Here is a 22,429-nt window from a genome sequence, read left to right as displayed (position 1 = left end):
TGCAGAGTTTTACTACCTTTTCATTGATTCAAAAAAAGGTAATTTCCTTTACCTTATTGAGTATAGTTACGTTAGTTGCTTTTAAGTCATTGCTTGATAATTCCAATCCCTGTGTTATCTGGAATTTAGCCTCTCCTTAATATCTTTTCATTTAAGAATGCATCTTATTTTCCTATTAGTTCTTATGCCAAGTATTTTTTTTTAATTTTTTAAATTTTTATTTGAAAGAGAGAGGGAGGGAGGGAAAGAGTATCAACCAGGCTCTATGCTAAGCATGAAGCTGATGTGGGGCTTGATCCCACAGTCCTGGGATCATAGCTTGAAGTGAAAATCAAGAGTCGGACACTCAAGTAATTTTAAATTTTGTCCTTGACATTATGAACACAGTTTTGGAGTCTCTGTATTCTATTTTATTTCTGTGTAAACTCCTGATGCTTTCGTTTAGCAAGAAATTAACTTAGCGTATACTTGAAAATTTTAACTTGTATATAGTGGGTAAGACCTCAACTCTTGTTTCAGTTCTTTTATCTGGAAGAGAAAAAGGATATTCTATTTTGAGCTCATTTATAGTAGCTGTTTGCATGATGCATTTGTTATTCAAAATGAATTAGGTTTTAGCCAGCAATTGTCTCAGTATATAAACAGAGTTTAAAGTTCTCTGCTTCTCTTTTTTGGAATTCCGCCCTCATTCTCTTGCTGCTCTGGGCTCCCTTCTCTTGGTTCCTCAGGCCAGAAAGATAGCAGGCTCTTTCTTTTAATTTTTAAAAATATTTATTTATTTTTGAGAGACAGAGAGACAGAGAGACAGAGAGACAGAGCATGAGTGGGGGAGGGGCAGAGAGAGAGGGAGACACAGAATCTGAAGCAGGTTCCAGGCTCTGAGCTGTCAGCACAGAGCCCAATAAGGGGCTCAAACAAATGAACCTCGAGATCATGACTTGAGCCAAAGTTGGGGCTCAACCAACTGAGCCACCCAAGTGCCCCAAGATAGTAGGCTTTCTATGTGAATATTTGCCACCTTTCACCACACGACAATTTTGGTTTGTACATAGGGCAAAGCCACTCAAAATGGGAAAGGCGCTCTGTGCTGGTTACTTACTATGCATTTTGCTTCTGTGTACTTCTGTCCACTCTCTTTACTCCTCAGGTGGTTGTTTTATTGTCTAGAGTTTCCAGTTGTTATCTGTGGAAAGGTCAATAAGAATTATGCATGCCTGTCTCAGGATTATGTTTTTGGCATGTGTGTTTTAAGAGAAAAATCCCTCTACTTCTCCATTCCTAACCCACTAGTTTACTATCTCGAGAAGTTCATTTTCTTATTCTGATTCAGATTGTCTAATAAGCAGGCTTTGATAAGCTGACAGGCAACAAACCTACTCAAACAGTGCTACTCAAATTGTGGTTTGCCAGCCTATCCATGAACTATTCATTGACTGTCCATGATGAGATGAGAACAGAATTGAGAATGTGTTCAGAAAGAGTCATACAACTTTTATAAAGTAATTTCATATCTGTTAAATATAAGAAAAATACTTTGGCCTTGTATTTTGCATGCCTTCAGCTTTTGCTTAAGTTTCATTTATCTAGTAATTAATTTTTCTCATCTTTTGAAAAAGCATTAGTTGATGATGGCTTGGAAATTAAAAACAAAACCCTGGTTCTTCCCACAGATAACTTGAGAAGCACTGGCCTAGATTTCAAATAAGAAAATTACTTTTGGGAAGATCTCAAGTTAACCATTTAATAGAAGAGATTGGAAGAAGACTTCAGCTACCTCCATTTTTACTTCAGTTTATACTTTTTAATCGATCAAGTTCCTTCTAGCTTATTTCTTTTTTTAAAAAAATGTTTATTTATTTTGAGAGAGAGTGAGCAAGAGTGGCAGATGGGCAGAGAGAGAAAGACAATCCCAAGCAGGCTTTGCACTGTCAGCACAACTCACCAGCTGTGAGATCAAGATCTGAGCTGAAATCAAGAGTCAGATGCTTACAAACTGAGCCAACCCAGGAGCTACCCAGGTGTGCTCCTGCCCCCTCCCCCACCCCCAGCTTATTTCTTACTCAGGCAAAAGACTCCATGGGCCAAAGTTCCCTGATGAAAACCGAAATACCCTCTCAGCCAGTAAGGACTGTTTTGAGCCAGGGAGACTCTGCCAAGATTGACTTCAAGATAAAGATTTAACCTTAACTGCCCACCTGCAGTACCCACTGAACTTTGTCTGACACTTTCCTTTATATAAACCTGGAAGTACTTTCAGCACTTTGGAGGTAGTCAAGAGAGTAGTCCGGTGTCTCCCCAGTGTTGGCCTCACTCAGATAAAGTCCTTTCTTGTTTTGCCACCACTCATCTCTCTGCCTTTGGATTATGTCTGCAGGGAGTGGATGAACTTGGTGTTTGGGCTCCCCTGAGCCAGGTGCTCATGTGCACTTGCACCCCAGCTACAAGTTGAACCTACACGATAGTTTAATTACAGCAGTACTTCCCAAAGACCTGGGATAGGCTAAAATGTTCTTTTAAAAGATAAGAAAACGGAGGCGCAGAAAGTCCTACCTAAGAGGACTTCTCTACAGTATATGACATAGCCGCATAGAAAAAGAATTAAGCGCTACTCTTTCAGCTGAGATCCGAGTATTTTTTGCTTGTTGTTCACTCTCAGAAATTACTGCTTTAATATTTAGAAGCAGTTAAATTCAGAGGAAGAACAAATGATGATAGCAACAGGTCCATTTACTGAGGTCCTACTGTGCAACCAACTCTGTATGGGGAAAAACAACTGATTATATGGATATTTTTATTTATTCCCATTTTAGAGATGAGAAAACAGTGTTGGAGAAGCAACCTAATCAAAATCATAGAGCAAATATGTGCCAGAATTACGATTCCAATTCATATTTGTCTGGTTACAATGTCTCCACACTAACATTATTATTCTCTATTCACCAGATAGACTCATATACAAATTGTGACATCATCAGGCAGATGGTTTCAAGTGCTCTATCAATAGATTGCTAGAGACAAACTGGGTAATAGAGTGTGGGTCTCCCATTCAAGAATTCATCAGCATTCACCCAATTTAGATTAGAAAATCTATGTCAAAGTATCATGGGACAGTGAGTCAGTAATTTGGAAGGCAGGTAGGACAGGGAATCAATAAAATTCTCTTATGAAACACTGTAGATGTTTATGCTTGTTAAGTGTTTGTGACTGTTCTATTAGAGGAGTACAGTTGGAGGTCCCCTTAAAAATTATATAAATAAAAACTATCAGCTGCCATCCTATCCTTGCCAAGCTGGAGGATGGAACAGAAAGGCAAAGCCTTTTGTGCTTAAACCATTTTATTTTAATAAGTATGCTGAACACAATTAGGTTGGGGGAGTGTACTTGCACATTAATATTTCACTAGTGCTATACTTTAAGAGTTTCTTTAAAAACAATAGTTGTCACTATAAATTAAACCTTGTTTGGGGCACTCCAGGTGGCCCAGTTGGTTAAGCATCCAACTTTGGCTAAAGCCTTGATCTCAGGGTTTGTGAGTTTGAGCCCTGCATAGGGCTCTCTGCTGTCACCCCAGACCCTGCTTCAGATCTTTTATCACCCCTCTCTCTGCCCCTGCTCCCTGGACCACACTCTCTGTCTCACAAATAAATAAACATTAAAAAAAAAAAAAAACCTAGTTTAAATGAACAGAATTCTGTCTATCCTAGCAAGGACTTTTTTTTTTTTTTATGATTCAATGTTATTTTACAGTAATAGTCTTTGCTTCATTTTATATTTCACACACAAGGTAACTGGGATTCAGTCTCAATCAAAAACTTCCTTTGTTTTCCTTTTTTTTGTCCTTCCTGCATCTTCTGTAACAGAAAATTACCAGCAGAACATTTCCCCTTCACCCAGTTCCTATTCTCTTATCACAATTCTATCTCTCTACCCTCCCTTCCTGCTCAGCAGGGGAATTTGAGACGGCAGGGAATGACTGTTGGTTTGTCCCCTACCCAACACTACCACATACAATAGTATACAGACATGTCTAATTCTTTTTGCATATTTCTCAGTTCCCATTTTTCCACTTCCATACCTCCTTGTGTGTGCCATGGACTAACGCCAAAGTGCTTTTCACCTGCAGAATTCCAGACCACACAGACATTAATCCAGGACTGTAAATTTCTGCTTTTCTAGTGCCTTTTCTACAATGTTGGGTCAGTGGGGGGGATGGAGATAGAATGAGGAGCATTAATTTTTTTACCTGTCCTGTACTTTCTCCATTACATTTCCCATACTAATCACTTCTTCTCTGCCACCCTTCCTATATATTCCCGTCCATTTATTGCAGTTGTATTTAGAACTGTTCATATACATTAATACATACATCCTAACAACCTTTATGAGGCGGGGCGTAATATTAACATATAATAGTTGACTGCTTACTATGTGCCAAAAATTGTTTAAAACATTTTACATGCATTACTCATCTAATCTGTGAAGTCCTTAGTCTTCCTATTTTACAGCTAAGGAAGCTGATGGTCAATGCCTTGGGTTACACTGCATGTAACCGGCAGAGGCAAGGACTTGAACTCATGTCTGACTTGCTAAACCAGCCTTTAATTGCTATTTAATAATAATTATTTAATTATTATTTTCAGCCCCAAATCTGGTGAACACTTCGCCATTTCTAGTCCTCGTCCTTTACGTTTCCCTACGTTCTTTCTCTTCGTGATCCCCTCACGTCGTTTCTGCCCCTTCATCCTACTGTTGCCCACATTTGTTTATTACTCCGTCTTCTCACTTTCCAACACCCGAACCATTCCTGCCTCAGTCATCTCATGCCTATCAGCCTTGTCCCTTTCTTCCCCGGAGGCCTTCGTCCCTAGTATTACCTTGTTCCTCTCATTCCCCCTCCTCCCACGGGGTCCTCGTCCCTCCAGCCTCTGGGGACCCTCTCACCCCCGGTACGGCCACCTCCCTTTCCCAGGGACTAGAAGTCGCGCGGGGCACGCAACGAGCGCACGCAGCGAGCGCGGTGCGTCGGGGCCGCAGTCGGAGGGGCGCCGCGGGGTCCTCCCGCTCCACGGCAGCCCCAGGCGCGGTGCAGTCTGGGGGAACATGGCCGCTTCCGGTCTCCCTCCCGGGCCGGCGCTGGCCTGACCGCGGCCCCTGCTCGGCGCACTGCGCCCTCCGCTCCTCCCGCCTCGCAGCCGCGGAGGTCGCTTCAGCCTTTCCCTCCCGCTCCCCTCGCCGCGCCATGGAGAAGAGCTCGAGCTGCGAGAGTCTTGGCTCCCAGCCGGCCGCCGCACGGCCGCCCAGCGTGGATTCCCTGTCCAGGTAACCAGGATGCCCACGGCCCCGCCCAGCGTCCGAGAGGGATGGAGATGGGCCGGAGACCCGCTGGATGGTGCCCCACCTCTCGGACAGTGCTTCCGAAGGCTGCGCCGAAATTCCTTGCCTGGGACTTGGGAGCCACTTCTCTCTCCCTCTTTGGGGTTTAGAGGCTGGGAAAAGGGAGGTTAAAACTCACTGCCGCTTTATCGGTGATTCTACCTTTAGTGCAACGATCTCTCGGTTTTATCCCTGGTTGAGACAGCCCCAGTTCATTAGTTTCTCTTGCTTCTCTTTCCATGTCGAAAAAAGGGCTTTTTTAGGACAGCCTGTCCCCCAGCCACCACCCCTCATTTCCTCTCTGCCTTCTTTTTTTACTATACTCTTCAAAACCATCCTCCAGTCTTTCTTCCATCTGTCCGTATGTCTTTGATTTTTGGATTCTTGCCCACTCTTTCCTTTTTTCCCCCACCACTTCACTTCCTTATCTCTTTCATGATTTTCCCTATACTCTGACCACCCGCTACCCTTTTCGTTTGAAAAATGTAAATAAAAATGCCCACAGTACATCTCTTTTCTAAATCTTCCAGCAGAAAGTCATTATCAAGGAATCTGAGTAGTCCTTAACCCCTAGTGAATAATGAGTGGTAGTTTTTCTTCCTTCTTGGACTACCGGTTCTCCTGGTTATTTCTCTTGTACCAGATGGGATTTTACCCCCCTGGGATTTTGAGGAGGACTTTAGTATGCAGTTTTGGAGACAGCTGTTGTGAATATTTAACTAGACATGTTTTGGATAAATTTTTTTCCTTTGGTTTTAGAACAGTGATTTAGAATTTGGGGAATAATAGAAGATCTGTGTGTATTATATATCCACAATGAAATCAGGTTTCCCCCCCATTGAATAATAGTCTAATTAGAGAGTTATTAGATACTGATCTGCTATGTGAAAACATAATTTTCATCTTCTGAATAAATTGAGGCTTCTCTCTTTTAATTCATTTTGGATTTCACTAAGTATGGGTGATACTGCCATATTTTCCTGTTACTGTTCAGATCTCATTGGGAAATTATTAGCTGATACTATCATTACAAATTAAGATTCTCTTCCTAACGCACTCATAGCAAACTACCCACACCTTTTTCAGAGTTCTTAACACAGTGTAATTGTTGGTTTAATTGTCTTTTTTTATTAGGCTTTAAGCCACTGGTGAACAAGGACCTTACTCATTTTCTTGTCTCCAGCATTTAAGAGAGATGCTGTATGTCAGAGGTGCTCAATAAAATTTTTTTGAATGTGTAGATTTAATTATCCAGGAAAGAAGAATTTTTCTTTGCATTCAATCACATATATTGTGCATCTGTTTCAAGTATTTTTAAAGTTTTGTGTTTATTACTCTGAAATACGGAAAGCTGAGGATTTAAAATAAGCAGAAAACATGTTGGAAAATTATAATTTTATAGGAAAGTTACAAAGGACCGCTGTGGTTCAGAATAGAATATAAAGAAAACAACTGAGGCAACCAGTAATCTCACCCAAGCAAGAGGATTTAAAACCACAGGAAGCGTTACAGCCGTTTAGAATGAAGAATATACTGGAAGTTAGGAACTCCTAAGAGTCTCTGGCCTAGCTAGCTCTTTGGCCTGTATCGTCTAATCTTTCTAGTCTACATTTTCTCATCTTTCAAAATAAAAAAAAAGTTGGTCTAGAAAACCTGTAAGGTTTCTGGGTGCTCTAAAATTCTATCATTCTTTATCTTAAGGACAATAGTTATTAAGATGCATTCTTACTGATTGCTAATTCCCTTAACAAATAATCTTTGTTATGGATTTTTGAAATTACACTAAGTAAATGTCTATTGTTATTACAAATTAACATACCTAATTCTGCCACTTAAGTACATTTATTCTCCCCCAAAAGAAAGCCCAGTAACTTTAATATTTATATATGCATTTTAAGTCTTAATTTAAAAATTATGTTACTGACAGATGAATATGAGAAAAGTAACTCGTTGAAAGAGTTTTGACTGGAATCTGTTAGCCTCATCCTCTCTGGACAAAAATATAAGTATGATCTGCTTTCCAAAGGAGACTGCCAGCTTTCATTCCTCTCCACTGGAAAGTAGAAAAAACTAACATTTATTGAGTATGTGCTAGGTAGAATTGACCCTGCAAAATTTTTTCATATCTTTTATTTTATGAATCATCACACTTCCTTGATCAGCATAGAATAGCTGCATTGTAGACATTTGTTAGAAAGTTTAAATTTAAACTTAACCTAGGCTAACAATTGTAGGGGATTCTAATACAGAGGCAGGGTAGACAATCATGATTATAATAGCTATGCTAAGTGGCTATCCAGTAGTTCAAATGTTTACTTTGATAGCTTTTGATAAAACAAAATGTCAATATTTGGACTGTATTATCTCAGCCTTTTGGAGAAATGTTGCCCTTAAATTGTAGTTTATTTTTATGCCTTCTGTTTTTCAGTTAGGAAATTTTTGATTTCAGATTTTCAATTAGGAGATTGCCATGTGATTTTTTTTTATACCTCCCATACAATAATAGTTCATATGTTCAGTGTGTTTCCTATGTCTTTTATAGACTAGATTGACACAAATTTCTCCTGAATTTAGCTCCAAGAAAAATTGTTTATGCAAAAAATGTATGCTTCCCATTTGTTTGAAAATAGAAACTCTGTAACTGAATCTTTCTCTTCAATTTAGCAAAAAGACTTCAGTTAGATTTGTAACTGAAGTTGGTAATACACTCTTCTCTAATTTCTTCAAGTACTTCTACTATTAGATGAATTCAGTTTAAATATCATGTTGTATTTAAATGTCTTAATTTGTAAGCCGTTTTGCACTTTTCTGGGATATAGGAAGAATGTCAGTCTGAAAAACTTAATTTTCTGGTTATCCATTGTATTTTTGAAAATGACACACGATTGCAGTTGGGTGACTGGCCCTTGTGGAATCTGTAGTTCACACCAAACACATGTTGAATCTTGTTATCTATGTCTCTCTATCTATATATCTGTTCATCTATATCTGTAGTCATCTCAGCGTTACTTTCGCAGCTCTAGGTATTACTTTCAGGGTCATCATAGACTGGATGCCTTTTGGCCAGAAAAGAGTGATTTTAAGGGGAAGAGCACTGGGTGTTGTATGGAAAACAATTTGACAATAAAATATTATGGAAAAAAAAAGAAAAGAGTGATTTTATTTTTCATATGATATCCAGATGGCAGCTTTCTAATCAGCCATAGTTAATGCATCCTTAAAAAAATAATTTTCTTTGGTGAGTCGCGCTTGGAGTTGCTCAACTTTAGTGAGCTGTTCAGAAGCTCTTGTGTATTCTGCTGTTATCCATTCTTCAACGTGCCCAGCCCCACAGAGAGAGATTTGGGAACAAATTCACTTCAGCACACTGACAACCTGGCTGTATTCCATAATTTAATTCTTGTTGCTCTTGCTCTGATTCTTGAAATAAGTATGACTTATACCGGATAGAGTTAAAACAATACTGTGAGCTAGCTAGATATGATGGGTAGGGTAGGCCTGAGCCTTAGAACTGTATAAGTTACGCAGCAGGATTTGACTCTGTGTTTGTAGTATTTTGCCTTCTTAGACTGGTTTTCCTTTTTTTTTTTTCGGTTTGTACACTGTTATAAAATATACTGCTTGAGTGGGTTTCTCTGATGACTTTTTACTGTGCGTAATCAAATGCTGACACATCTAGTATCAGATAGGTGCCCAGTGAATGTTTGAATAAAGAGTGATTGACTGAAGTTCACTGCTCTTTTATATGTTGTGTTCACTCAAAGGATTAAAAAGAGTTTTCTTACGTTGAATTTGGCCTGTAAAGACACAATTTCAGGTTCAAGCTAAAGTTATGGCTGAAAGTCTCTTAATTCACTGAGCGGATTTAATTGACTATGTTGTCTTTTTTGTGTTCAGTCCTATATATCTTCACAACAGTGTGTTCCTTAGCTTACCTGCTTTTCTGTCTGCTACTCTTGATTATTTTGGTTTCTTTCTGTCTAACCTATCTTGTCAGTCTTTTTATTTAATGCCTATTTCTTTCTTTATATGCCCTTATGCTGTAGCTATTCTGGGCACCACTTATTTGACTGAGATTATTTTGGTGTATAAGGTCATTTCTAGCCTATAAATTCATTAGCATTTATATTTACACATTTATACGCACATACTTACATTTAACTTAGAAAAGCAAAGGGTGGTACACAGAATATACCCAAAAAAGTAGTCCTCAACTAATTACATTTTTAAGTTACATGTCTTACTTTAAAATTATCATCATCTGAAAATAGCAAATCCTGGATTTTTGTTTCCATGAATTTTGATGGTACTTAATAGTCTGAAAAGGGAGAAAAGTTTTTGAGATTTCTGAGACACATTTTGTTGTAAGGTCTCATCTTTAGTTTCAGCCTCAAGGTCACTTAGAGGTGATATGTTGGTAGGAAATATGCTTTTCAGTTGTTTTCCAGTAGTGGTGATGGATTTGTGTCTAATCACACATTCTTACCCACTCCCCTTATGACTCTTGGCATGTCTTCTGAGGCAGCTTACCAGGATTAGTGGTGGAAACTTTCTGTGCAACTTAGTGAAACTCACAGGTTGAACTTCCAACCTTGGTGGTATCATTAGCACCTTGTGTCAGACATTGAATATATTGGTCACTTAAAAATTACTTAGTTTGGATTTCATTTTTCCAGGACCCTAAAAGAACTTTAAAGTTCTGTCAGATGAGATCAGTATTATTATTAACTAATAAATAATTACTAATAAATAATTTTTCTGAAAGGACATTTAAAAAGATTAATTACTTGTCAAAAGTATACAAGTATACTAAAGCTGAGATTGGGTTCCCTATGTTTTCTTCTTTCCTCTTTATGCTATCATCAGTAGTCTTCTATTAATGTAGATCATTAGTTCCCGGATCAGTACCATCAGCATCCCCTGGGGATTTGTTGAAACTATAGATTCCCTCATCTTACCTCTGATCTAATTGGATAAAAAAACTCTAGGGATGAAGCCCGCAGTTTGTTTTTGCAAGTCCTCCAGGTGATCCTAAACTAAAACTAAAGAGTTTGAGAGCCAGCTGCCTTAGGACTTTTACTAATTGTTTTCTAGTAACTCCATCAATATTTGTTGAAATAGACTGAGTTAACGTCTGTGTGATAGCTACCATAAGCCTGTTACTGAAAGCATTTTTGTACAAATATTGATTGAAGTAATGGAAGGTAAAAGCCATCTCATGTGGATTTGTAATATTAATTTTAGGAAATTTCCTGAGGCTTTTTTTTTCTTTTTTTCACCCATGAATAACATATCAGGAATACATGTTTGAGGCCTTTTCTTAAAAATAGGTCTTTGGTAAGATACATTAGTGGTAACTTTAAAAAAATATTATAAAGAAGTAATTCCAGGAAACCATCACCTGAACCAGTGAAGTCTGGATTACGCCCAAGGGAAGGAAATAACCCTGATACAGATGTCCAGAAAGCAGTAAGTTTATTTTGTAAAGCTGCCAAGTTCACGCTATTGTATTCAAAATCACCAGGGCCAAAGGTTGCATGTGATTCACGACTTGACCAGTGGAAATTCTCTAGATTTTAGTAGAGAGTATTTTTTCTTTTTAAGTCAATTAGTTTTGAATAAGTAAAGCACTTCTATCTTTGTCCTATTGTTTGATTTAGTTAAATATGTGGATAGGATTAAAAGTATTGAGAGGTTATAATCAAGGACAGAGAGTGATTTTATAAGCCTGCTTTCCACAGGAAGTCAGGTTAAAAATGGAGCTACTGGAAAAAAGAAAAGGTTGGTACAAGGTTATTAAAATTAAAGACATTGGTGAAGATGCCCTCTTAATGAAAATAATAACCTCAGTTCCCTTTCCTGTAATTCTATTACATGAACTAATTGTGCTATTCTTCTTAATGTGTTTCTGTATATGTACCAGTGCTGTCATCAGTATCGACCATTAATGTGCCAACTTTGTAATTCTTTCCCTGCCCGAGTGCTTAGTACTTACTGTGGCAATAATCACTGATGACTTTTCATTCTTTCAGACTCTTACTGTATGTGATTATCTTTTGGGCTCTTTAAACATTTTTTAGTCTATATTAAATAAGGGCAGATGCTATGCTTTCAATATAATAAGAATTAACATTTAAAATATGTTTTAGGTGTGGCCAGGTGATCTGTTTAGCATCTGACTCTTGATCTCAGCTCTGGCTCCACACTGGTCATGGGGTCTGCTTAGGATTCTCTCCCTGTCTCTCTGCCCCTTCCCTGCTTACGAATAGACAGACAGACAGACAGACAGACAGACACACACACACACACACTCTCTCTCTCTCTCTCTCTCTCTCTCTCTCTCAAAATAAATAAACAAACATTAAAAAAATATGTTTTAGGGGCGCCTGGCTGGCTCAGTCAGTTAAGTGTCCATCCAACTTCAGCTCAGGTCATGATTTTGTGGTTTGTGAGTTCGAGACTCATACTGGGCTCTGTGCTGACAGCTCAGAGCCTGGAGCCTCCTTTAGATTCTGTGTCTTCCCCTCTCTCTGCCCCTCCCATGCTCATGCTCTGTCTCTCTCTGTCTCTCAATAATAAATAAAAAACATTAAAAATTAAAAAAAATACGTTTTAAACTATATACTTCAAAAACCCTAACCAGTGATACTTGGATAACTCCTCTTCTTATTGTTTTAAAGTCAGGGTTTAGATTTCACAGAGTACAACAGAAAATCCAAAGTAACTGACTTAACAGTTTTAGTTTTTCACTTATGTAAAGGCCAGGGGTAATCAGTATAGATCTAATATAGTGGACCCAAAGTGTAAAGGGCACAGACTGTTTATTCCAGTGTTATCTCATGAGCCAAAACTGCTGTTGGAGTGCTAACGTTTGCATTCATTGTAGTCACGAGAAAGAAGGAAGGGAAGAAGAAAGGCATGGTCTCTCTCTTTAAAGGATACTTTTTTAAGGATAACATGCAGTCTTTTAAGTTTCTATCCAGTTGGCCAGAACATGTTTCCATGGCCATACCTAGCCAGAAGGAAGCCTAGCATACATGGTCTCTTCTGGGAGGCCTGTGCTGAGCTAAAAATTGGAGGTTCTGTCTGTAAGAAATAGGAGAGAATGGGTATTGGCGTTAATTGGCAGCTTCTTCATATTATGTAACTGAATCATTTTAGCAAGGAATACATTTTTTGGTTAAAGTCTACAATGCTTCACTTACGGCAGAGACATTCTGAGATTTGCAAAAGCAGTGACCAAAGTAGAAAATGCATTGAGAGACATGATACATTGTAGCAGACCAGAAAAGAAAACTGTATCTTGGAGCACTCTAAACAATTGAGTTATTTTAACTCTCTACTTTTTTGTGTATTACTTTGGGTGAGATTTTTATAATCCTAATATGGGATTATAACATAAAAGAGATATATTTAATAATGTCAGCTCGTGAAGTGAAAGGCAAATGGAAATGAAGAATTATCAACTGTGCTATTTCATTTTTTATTTCCTTTGAAGAGCTCAAGGAATTGCATGGTAAAGTCGTGGTGGCCATGAGGATGGTGGCCCACACCGCGTACTCTTCTGCACTTCTCAGTTTATTTCCAAGCCGTGTATCCATGTGTTTTGTCCCCCCTCCCTCCCAAATACTGCATCAGGTTCTACTTAGGTATTTTCTCTCATTTCAGTCCTAAAGGTTTGGTCTCTGTAAGGGAAATAAAGCTGGCCATTTGGGGCCACGTTAGTTTCTGAGTGCTTTTGCCATTATTTTGTGTGTGTTTTTATATCTTTGACATACACCTTTGAGAATTCACAGAAATTTGTGTTTATGCATTTTGAGTTTCCAAATTGTTTAAACATTACTGTTTTAAGTATGTAATGTGAAACATTGGTGTTTAATCATTTGGGAGTGAGTAGAAGAGGGTAGAGAAGTCTCCTCTGGATTGAATTATTCCTTGGGCTCAGAGGGTTTAATAGGCATGAGTAACCAATATATGCCTCTCCTTTCTTAACTGAATTGTGTTCACAGATGACTGTAAGTGAGCAGTTATTCAAGTAGGACTTTGTTAGCAGGTTGTGTCTCAAGAAAAGGAATAATAACTTTGGCTGATGATATGCTCCTGGTTACAAGGAGCTTAATTTGCTTGAGCTGAGCCAGGATGCCCAGCAAGGTTGAAAATAAAATTTTATATGATACAGATGTCCTCTGCTACTGGTATTGAATAATAATCTTCCATTATAACCAAAGACAGTACCTAAAAATATAAGCACCTGGGATAAGCTTTGCTTTTCAGATGATAGACAGTTATTCTATAAATTAATATTATTTTTGTGATTATTAATACTAACATAAGGAAAAATAATAACAATAATCTTAAGTGCTAATTCCTTGAATATGCATATTCTCATACCATCCTCATAATTGTGTAAAATAGACAGTATTACTGTTTCCATTTTACAGATGAGAAAACTGAAGATTAGGGAGAGCTGTTCGCCATTTAGACCCAAGTCTGTTTAATGTCAGGGTCTTCGTAAAAAACTGATCAGACCTGAAGATCTAGTGTTCAAGGTCCAGGCCAAAACCTGGTAGTCAGAGGGCAGTCTTGAGGCGGGTTAATGGGTAGTAGAGTGATTGGCTGCTCTACTGAGCAGGAAAAGGGTAATGTATACACAGGACATTAGTGCATTCAGAGTGTGCATATTTGGAGAGAATTTTCTCTAGTTTTGAATGTTGTTTTCTTCTGACAGAAAATTGGATGATTTTTTTTCTTTGCTTGAGGATTAAGATGATAGTGTCATTAGAACAGTACTATATTTTGAATACCAGGTAAATTACGAAGCCGGTAAACATGGCCAAAGCTGCCTCTTGCCGTTCCCTACCCCGCAGGCTTTACAGAATAATTTAGAATACTTTACTGTAGGGCTCCTTAAATATCTGAATTCCCCTAAGTTCCTTTGTGTGTTTGTTTACAGTTAATGTGTTAAGAGCCATTGACATTTGAAGATCATCAGAAGTGAAGATAAAACATCTCAAAAATTATAATGTAAGTGAATGGGAAAATGGAATTAAAACTGGACAAAAGTTAATATTGCCAACAGTATTTCTGGAATCCATATACTTTTACCCCAAATGAAATTTATGCATTTGAATAACCAGTAACTTCAAACTTGAGCCCAATTCCAAATCCCAATCCTTAAAATTCTCTGTTCTCTTCGGTCTAGAGTAAACAGTTGCTACGTTTTAGTCACCGGTAATTTTCCATTAAAATTCTCTGGGCTTCCACATAATGTGTTCTCTCCTTTTCTCTTTAGTAGTTTGCAGTTTGATGGCGACTCCTATTATATTTAAAATATATGTGTGTACAGACTGAGGCCTTTGCTCTTCAGCTTCTGATGTATGTTTTACCCAATTTTAACTTTATTACCATTTTGTATGCTTCTTAGCCAAAATATGACAATAAGTTAGCCTGCTCCTTCTCTCCCTCCTTCCCTTTCTTCCTCTCTATAAATATTTATCATCTACTATGGCCTGCACATTATGCTAGATCCAGAATTCCTAAGACCTTGGTGCTCAAATGAGTTGTGTCATTTTTTATACAGTTAGGGACTTTAGAAATCGTGTGCTGTGCTAGGACTTGTGATGACCTGAAGTGTGGCTGAGGACCACCTGCATATTTCAGTCACTTGTGCTGCTTGGTGGACATTTAGCTTCCTAACTTCCAGTGCAGACATTCTGAATCCTGGGGAGTGGGCCTGAGAATCTGAACTTAAAGTGAAAACTTTCAATCCAGATACTTTCTAGACTCTATAAGTTTGTAAATGCAGGAACAGACCTGGAGATGTTTAATAACTTACCCAAAGGTAGAATATGTGTTAGAAGGCCCAAGAAGATTCGTGTCATTTCCTCCAAAGTCACAGAGCTAATTAGTATTAGAAGTGTTCTCATGACTCCCAGTTCTAGACTTCACTAAATCATATAAGGACTTTGTTGGGCCAGGCAACTTCACTGTGTATGTATAAAATCATAACTAATCCATCACTGGTATTGAAAAGATTAACTAAATGCACATATGGATTTTGTGCATGAAAAATATGGACTGTTTTTGCATCAGATATGTGACTGGTTCTGATTTTGAAATTCTTGGGTGAAAAAAGACCTTAGTAGGCCAGGTAGGTTCCCCCACCCCCAGTCCGGCCATGGTACTATTCCTACTTGGCCTTTAAGTTTTATGCTTCCGAGAAGGAGGGATTTGATTTAATTTTTGAGGGATGGTAACTAGCATAATGCTTTGCAGATGGTAGGTGCTTGCTAAACTATAATATGAACAGTTTACTGTTAAAACTTTGTCCCCTCTCTTTGGATTCCATTAGATACGATTAGGAATGGTTTTATTTTCTTTGTACAGATTTTATTTTATTCTATTATTTTTTATTATAGAGAAAGAAAGAGGAAGAGGAGTGGGGGAAAGAGAAAGTAAGAGAGGAAAAGAGAGAGAGAGAAGATTTTAAGTAGACTTCACACTCAGCATGGAGCCTAACCTGGGGCTCGATCCCTTGAACCTGGGGTCATGAACTGAGCTGAAATCAAGAGTCACCCACTGAGCCACCCATGCTCCCCATGAATCTGATATCTTATATACCAAGCCAGAGATCATAAACAATTGAAGTTATTTTATATTTTTAATATTGAATTATTATAGCTGATAGTCACAGTATCTCTGAGGGATTGAAATAGTCTAAATTATTTTCTGAATTATAGAAGTTGACTTAGTTTTAGTATTGTGTATATTTTGTATACTGTATGGTATACCAAGTTACTGAATTATAATCTTACATTAGGAAATGTAGTTTTCCAGTTTTTGGGAAATATTCTGTAATTCTGAAATTTATTAGTACATCTAACTATAATATGCCATTTTCCAATTTTCTGGATACTTTGGGACATGTATAATTGTAAGATTTAAGAAAAGGATATTTAAAAATAACTTTTTCATTTCTAATAAGTTTAAGTGATGTGAATTTTCTTTCCATTAAATTTTTTTGCTCTGTTTTAACCACAGGTCCCAGATCAAAAATACTACATAGCTTTGAAAGGGAACTTTATCTACTGTGTAATCTAACTTTTTTATTTTTTTAAGTTAGGACACTAAAGTTAAGGGATTTGCCTAGGAGCAGAAGTTTTATGAATTTAACATACATGTGTGAACAAACAATAATATTTATGGTCTTTCTATGATGATAGGTGTGAAAAGCTTTTAAAATGTCACAGAAGTAGAATGCATTATGATTACTGCTATGATGATAATATGTCTGCTAAGTTTCCAAAAACTTTCACTATTGCTTAATTTAAAGTCAGAAAAATAAATTGGTCAGATTTTACTGAATCTCCTTTTATTTTCCAGGTTCTCTAAATTTCTCTTTCACTGTGTATTATCTAATCCAGATTGTCACCTTATAAAATTGCACAAAATACTCAGGATGATTTTTCTATAGTGGAAGAGTTCTGTCAGCCATTTTCCATGGGAAAATGAGTGAGTGCTCAGTTTTATCCCTCAGTGTAATCAAAGTAGTTAATGGTAATATTAACATATTTCAATGTAGTTTTTGTGATTAAAAAGCTGTTTGACCAACATCATCTCCATTGTTTCTTGGAACAGCCTTGTGAGGTCGATCTTTGACAGATGAGTGACTCAAGCTCAGAGAAATGACGTGATTGTTCATAGTCTCCTGCACATAAAGATGGAGTTGGAACTTAAACTTTGACTCTAAATGCCATTCTGTTTCCACTGCCCAGCATAAATCATAACGTGGAACTCCTGAAGTTTCATGGGGTATACAAGTTGCTATTTAAAAGAAATTTTGAATATTGGAAAATTGATGACAGGTTCATCTTGCCCAGCCAGCCTAATTATTCGGTGCATACTTCTCTTTAGAAGTCTGACTCATGTTGCTACTCTAAAATACTTAACAAGAGTTATGGGTAACTTTTGGATCAAAGACTCACTCTCAGCATGGCTACCAGTATGTGCTGCTTAAAATTATTTGAGTGTTTAAGTGTTTGAAACAGTAGTATGTTGAACTATACAAACTCAAAAAATATACTGTGATATGATACAACACAATGTACTGAAACGTCTTGATTCTTTCTTAGTCCTTGGTTCTTTAGTCCTCATTCTGCTTCTTGACTGTGACTCTGGATGGGTCACTTGATTTCTGTGAGCCTGATTTCCTTATCTAGAGAAAGGGTAAAATGGTATCTTCTACAGGGTTGCTATGAGGCCTAAATATGAGGATTGATGATGTTGACAATAATAAGAAAAAATCAGCTAGCAACTCTGTAATGTGTACCACGTGGTAGGTGCTGTTTTAAGTATTTTACATATATTGGGGCACCTGGGTGACTCAGTCGGTTAAGTATCCAACTCCATCTTATCTCAGGGCTTGATCTCAGGATCTTGAGTTCAAGCTCCATGTTGGGCTCCACAGTGGGCAGGGAGCCTACTTAAAAAAAGGATTTTACTTATATTAATTCATTTAGTTTTCATAATAGTACTGCAAGATACAAGAATTGTTACTATTCCCACTTTATAGATGCAAAAACTGAGGCACAGAGTGGTGAAGTAACTTCCTCAAGATCATATAGGGTGACTGAACCAAAATTTAGTAAGAGGCAGGCTAGCCCTAGCGTTAGCATGGGTGGAAGATAGTGTATGTGTGAGAGTGCTTCGATACTTGTAAAGGCCTATGCTAATGTTAAATATTAATATTTTAAAAAATGTTTAGAGAGATGTGTTCCTCATCCTTGTTACAAAAATAAAGAAAAAAGGCAAAAACAAGCAAGAAAAAAATCTTATGATTTGTGATTTTTAATAATTAACCTCACAAAATTGGAAGGATATTCAGAATTCAGAATTAAGGAGAGATAAATTACTGAATGATGTTAATACATTTGATTTTTAATTTAACTTTTCCAGGCTAGAATGAGAAAGAGACATTGAGCGCTTTTCTTTTTCTACTGAATGTTTTAATTTAATGACTGGAAAACAGAGCGAAATACCTGTGTTAGTTTATGGGATTTTGAAGTTCATGCAGAAAAGTTTTATCTCATTACACTGTCAGGGGAGTGACTAGTTAATAGTAATAATTAGTTTTGCTTTCTCTAGGATTAAAAAAAAACCCTCTAGATTGTCTGAAGAATGAGTATGTGGCATTCTGGTTTTAATGCTGAATTCAGATTTGCGTGATGGGATGGGAAAATCACATGTGAGATCATTTGTCAAGGGATGAATTCCTATATATTTTGCAGCTCAAAGTGTTCTTGAGTGAGCTTTTGTTACATAATAGGTCAGCTGTCCTTTTTTAGTGTTTCTGACCTTGTATTTCAATTTGGGATAGACATGTTTGTTTCTAAAAGGAAATGCAGTTTCACAGTCGTGCACTTTGAGTTCTAATGATGTGACCAATTTTCAGTGTAGTATGACATTTTCTCAGCTACACTGAACTATAAATAACTTCCCTCTAGGCTACTTATGAATCCATAGAAGTTTTAATTTTAGCTCTCGTCTTCTGAGTTTGAGTCAGATTTAGAAGTTCTGGGAAATTCTCTTAAGGGGCTGGTGAGGGTTTTGGGATTGGCCCTGGGACTCAAGGTGCCTCTTACTCCATTTTTACCCCATTCCCTGTGGACACATGCATTTTGGCTAGAATACTTTGGCTTTTGCTTGTTTATTTATTTATATTTCCAGATAAGAGCTTTGAAGAAACACTACTCTGCAGAAAAAAAAGAAGTATGTAAGCCATTTCCTTTACAGCCTGGTTTTTCACACTTGCCGGTGCGTTACCACATGATATGCCCTGACTTTTGGGAAATATGGTTGATAGACCTGAAAACAAAATAACAAAATTAAACTGTACCCAAGGTCACGTGTACCTTAGAACCTTGAGATTTTCCAGAGTGCCAGCATGCACCAGCTGCCCCAAGAGCTCAGATCCCCTTTGTTTCTCTGAAGAATACAAAATGTATTCTCTCATCTCTGTCCATCAGATGCCATGATGATAAGATCATTTATGCTGTATCTTTTGTACTATAGATTGGTTAAGAAATTTAGGGTTCTGGTGTAGCATTTCAAAATATAATTAAAAGCTGTAAATTAATTTGGTTTTTGTAGTTTTTCTATTTTGGGGATCCTGCAAATATTCTGACAATAAGTCTTTTGTGTCCCAATGTTTTATACACACTGCAGGCCTTTTATTATTTTTTTAAATAAAATTTTGAACAGAATGACTGATAGAGCATGAACAGTGCTTATGACACTATGGCCCATTGTGTAAGCACTGAAAGCAAATTTGCATTCCTCGAAAAGCTAGTTCACAGTCAGAATATAGAACACATTCTTTAACGTTCTTGGGCAAACATGTTATGTGTGTGCTCGGGACATTACTTTCAGGAGAACACTTTTTTAAAAAGACCTTTTCTTTCCATGGACTACTGAAGAAAAGTTAAATTGGCTGTAGGAGGGAGTGAAGAAATTTAAATAAGGCAAGTGGTTTGGATTTTATTGTAATGATTATGGTTAGTAGTAACTAGAAAAAAAAAAAAAAGACCTACTGTAGCCTCTCCCAGATCCTCTGCAGGCATTTGTTTACCAGGATTTGTTTTCAGGCTGGTTTGAATTAAGAGTGTATAATGCTGGTATGTTCATCTGCACCTTTAACTTTTAGACGTACTTTTTTTACTTTTGGTAGAAATGTTTTCACTGGATTTTGAAATATTAGATCAGGAGAAGTAAGAGTAATATATTTATGGCCTCTGTTAGTGCTTGGATTTTATATTTCTGTTCATTATTGCAAAATACCTCCAAGTGTACTACTGTGAATGACAATAAAGTAATGATAATTCCACTAATAGTCCAGCGAACCAGTAGAGCCAGAGAGGTTCCATACTTTGCTAGTGGTTACACGGAAAAATACCAGTGATGGATGTGGTTTTGAGAGTGAAGCTTTGGGCAGGGGTCTGTTTGAGTGTGTCAGAAGTTACATAGGATGTGTTTGTATGTGTATGTGTGTGTGTGTAAAATCTGTATAAATATATAAAATGGAAATGTAAATATATTTATACATAAATAAGAATAAAAGCAGAAAAACATAAATATAATATGTACTTATATAAAAAAACACCCTCCTCCTGATATTTGTTCTTTAAGTGATACATCAGACTCTTTTTTTAAGTTTAAAAGTTAGTACATGCAGTTTTCTTAATCAAGTGAGGACATTTTACAGTATAGATCTAAGTTTAAAGTACTTTTATGGCCAAATGCTTTGCTTCATTTTAATTTAATTAATGGATTCCTTCTTAGAAGGAGACCCTTATTCGGATCTCATCTTGTGTTCCCTTCTGAAGAAGATACTCTTGTATTTCCAGAGTGTTATTTGTTGAACACTTTCTATTACTACCAGTAATAGAAATAGCACTAATAGCTTTCTATATAGGTCATGGTTTTGATCTTTATGATAATCTTAGACGGTATTGTTAACTTATTTATAAAGAATGAACAGAGACTGATGTAAGTAACTTGCTTGAATTGTTATTTGCTAAGTGGTGAAATCAAGTCTCTGTGACCCCAAAGCTTATGTTTTCAGCCACTAAGCACTTCAACATCTTGTTCTGTCTTTTGTGTTCTCTTCTGTTTCAGCTGTGTCTTTCATATTCCTTCATTGCTATCTGGTGCTATTATGAGATACTTTCATATCTGGCACATTTGTGAGACTGTAAGTCCCTTGAACAAAATGAATCTATTTTCAACTCTGTCCCTAGTACATAATCCATTGCCGATGTGAGTAAATGCCTTTGGAAGAGATAGATGGGAGGGCCTGACGAGGGAGGTTCAGGAAGTTCCTTCTCCCCAAATGGAGGGGAAGCATGGGAAGAGCAGGAGGGCAGATGGCGAAGAGGCCTTTAGCTAGAGGTAGACAGTTTTAGTTTCCATCCTTCCAAGGAAGCTAACCGGTACTTTGAGGCATGGGAATATTCAGAGGTGATAGGTGAACCCTCCTCTCTCTGGAGGCAGATTTCTCTGCCTTTGCAGCATTAACAGTGATGCTCGTAAGCTTAGTAGTATTGAGACAAGAAGTACTTCCGTAGTTTGTACCCCAATTTATTTGTTTGAATATAATTTTCTTAATTTGCAACTTTTTTGCTTGATTAATTCTCAGGAATGATTATAATTTAAAAAAATCTAACTGAAACAAAAAATAGAAAAATGGAAAGGACTTTATCTTATTTAATGATACTCTTTTGAAAAGCATATAGAGAGTAATTCCTGTCCCCCTACCAATAATTAGTTTGTGTAATTGCTCATCTATATGCTATACTTTGAAGTAGCAGAAGTTTTGAGACCAAAAGGGTATTGTTCTTAGGAATAGTGTAGCAAAGGAAAAAGACATTCTGTTATAATAACAGCAGACCAGTAAATGTGTGGGAATGACTAAGAGTCAGATGATGGGATTTCTGTTTTGATCTTGTGGTGGAAGGAAAACTGTGTCACTCTGGCTAAGATATGGCAAGGCTATTAAAAAACAGAGTATGGCTCCTGCTGCTCTCTGTTGTGCCTCCCTTACTCACTGCAGACTAAGTTCTGTTCGTCCATGAGTATATGTGTTATTTTGTGGAACTAGAAGTTAACATTTAAATAAGATTGACTTGATTCTTTTTAATTAGGAACAAAGAGAATAATGTAGCGTAGGGTGGGATGAGGATTGGGTTAAAGAGAGGGGGATTCTGAGGAGAGGGGCTTCCCATTTTTAGCCCATGGCCCTGCAAATTTGTATAAATGCATTTGTGAATATAAACTGTTTGCAAGTTCATGTAATCTTTACTCTTCCTAAGAGTTGATAATGAATCAGAATTTAATACATTAGACTATAATTGTAGATATTTTAAAAGTTTATTTATTTTGAGAGAGAGAGAATGCACATGTGTGCACGTATGTGCTTATACTTGTGCGAGCCGGGGAGAAGCAGAGAGAGAGAGGGAGACAGTATCCTAAGCAGCTCCTCACTGTCAGCCAGAGCCCAGTG

At 37.3% G+C, this 22,429-nt stretch overlaps 1 protein-coding gene and 1 long non-coding RNA gene across 5 annotated transcripts in view; one reads left to right on the top strand and one right to left on the bottom strand.

Moving 5' to 3' along the window:
- Window positions 1–444: 444 nt before the first annotated feature.
- LOC115306683 lies at window positions 445–5,069 on the bottom strand. Its single transcript, XR_003915403.1, has 4 exons — window positions 4,942–5,069; window positions 4,076–4,184; window positions 1,100–1,183; window positions 445–528 (listed from the first exon to the last, which is right to left on the bottom strand). It is a non-coding gene; the product is annotated as an uncharacterized LOC115306683 (long non-coding RNA).
- The window catches only part of MTMR2 (myotubularin related protein 2), a 114,178-nt gene continuing 96,811 nt past the window's right edge, over window positions 5,063–22,429 (top strand). For 2 of the 4 annotated variants that reach the window (XM_029957207.1, XM_029957206.1), the window contains exons 1-2: window positions 5,237–5,319; window positions 14,327–14,397. Coding sequence is in view for 2 of the 4 variants with exons in the window: in XM_029957205.1 (XP_029813065.1) it covers window positions 5,240–5,319 (80 nt within the window). In the remaining 2 variants the exon portion in view is untranslated. Of the gene's footprint in view, window positions 5,320–14,326; window positions 14,398–22,429 lie in introns of all 4 variants that reach the window. The other 2 variants (XM_029957205.1, XM_029957204.1) reach the window with 2 other exon arrangements.

The sequence above is a fragment of the Suricata suricatta genome, chromosome 11 (assembly GCF_006229205.1).
Source record: "Suricata suricatta isolate VVHF042 chromosome 11, meerkat_22Aug2017_6uvM2_HiC, whole genome shotgun sequence".
NCBI lineage: Eukaryota > Metazoa > Chordata > Mammalia > Carnivora > Herpestidae > Suricata > Suricata suricatta.
This window is presented reverse-complemented; position numbering and strand designations above follow the sequence as displayed.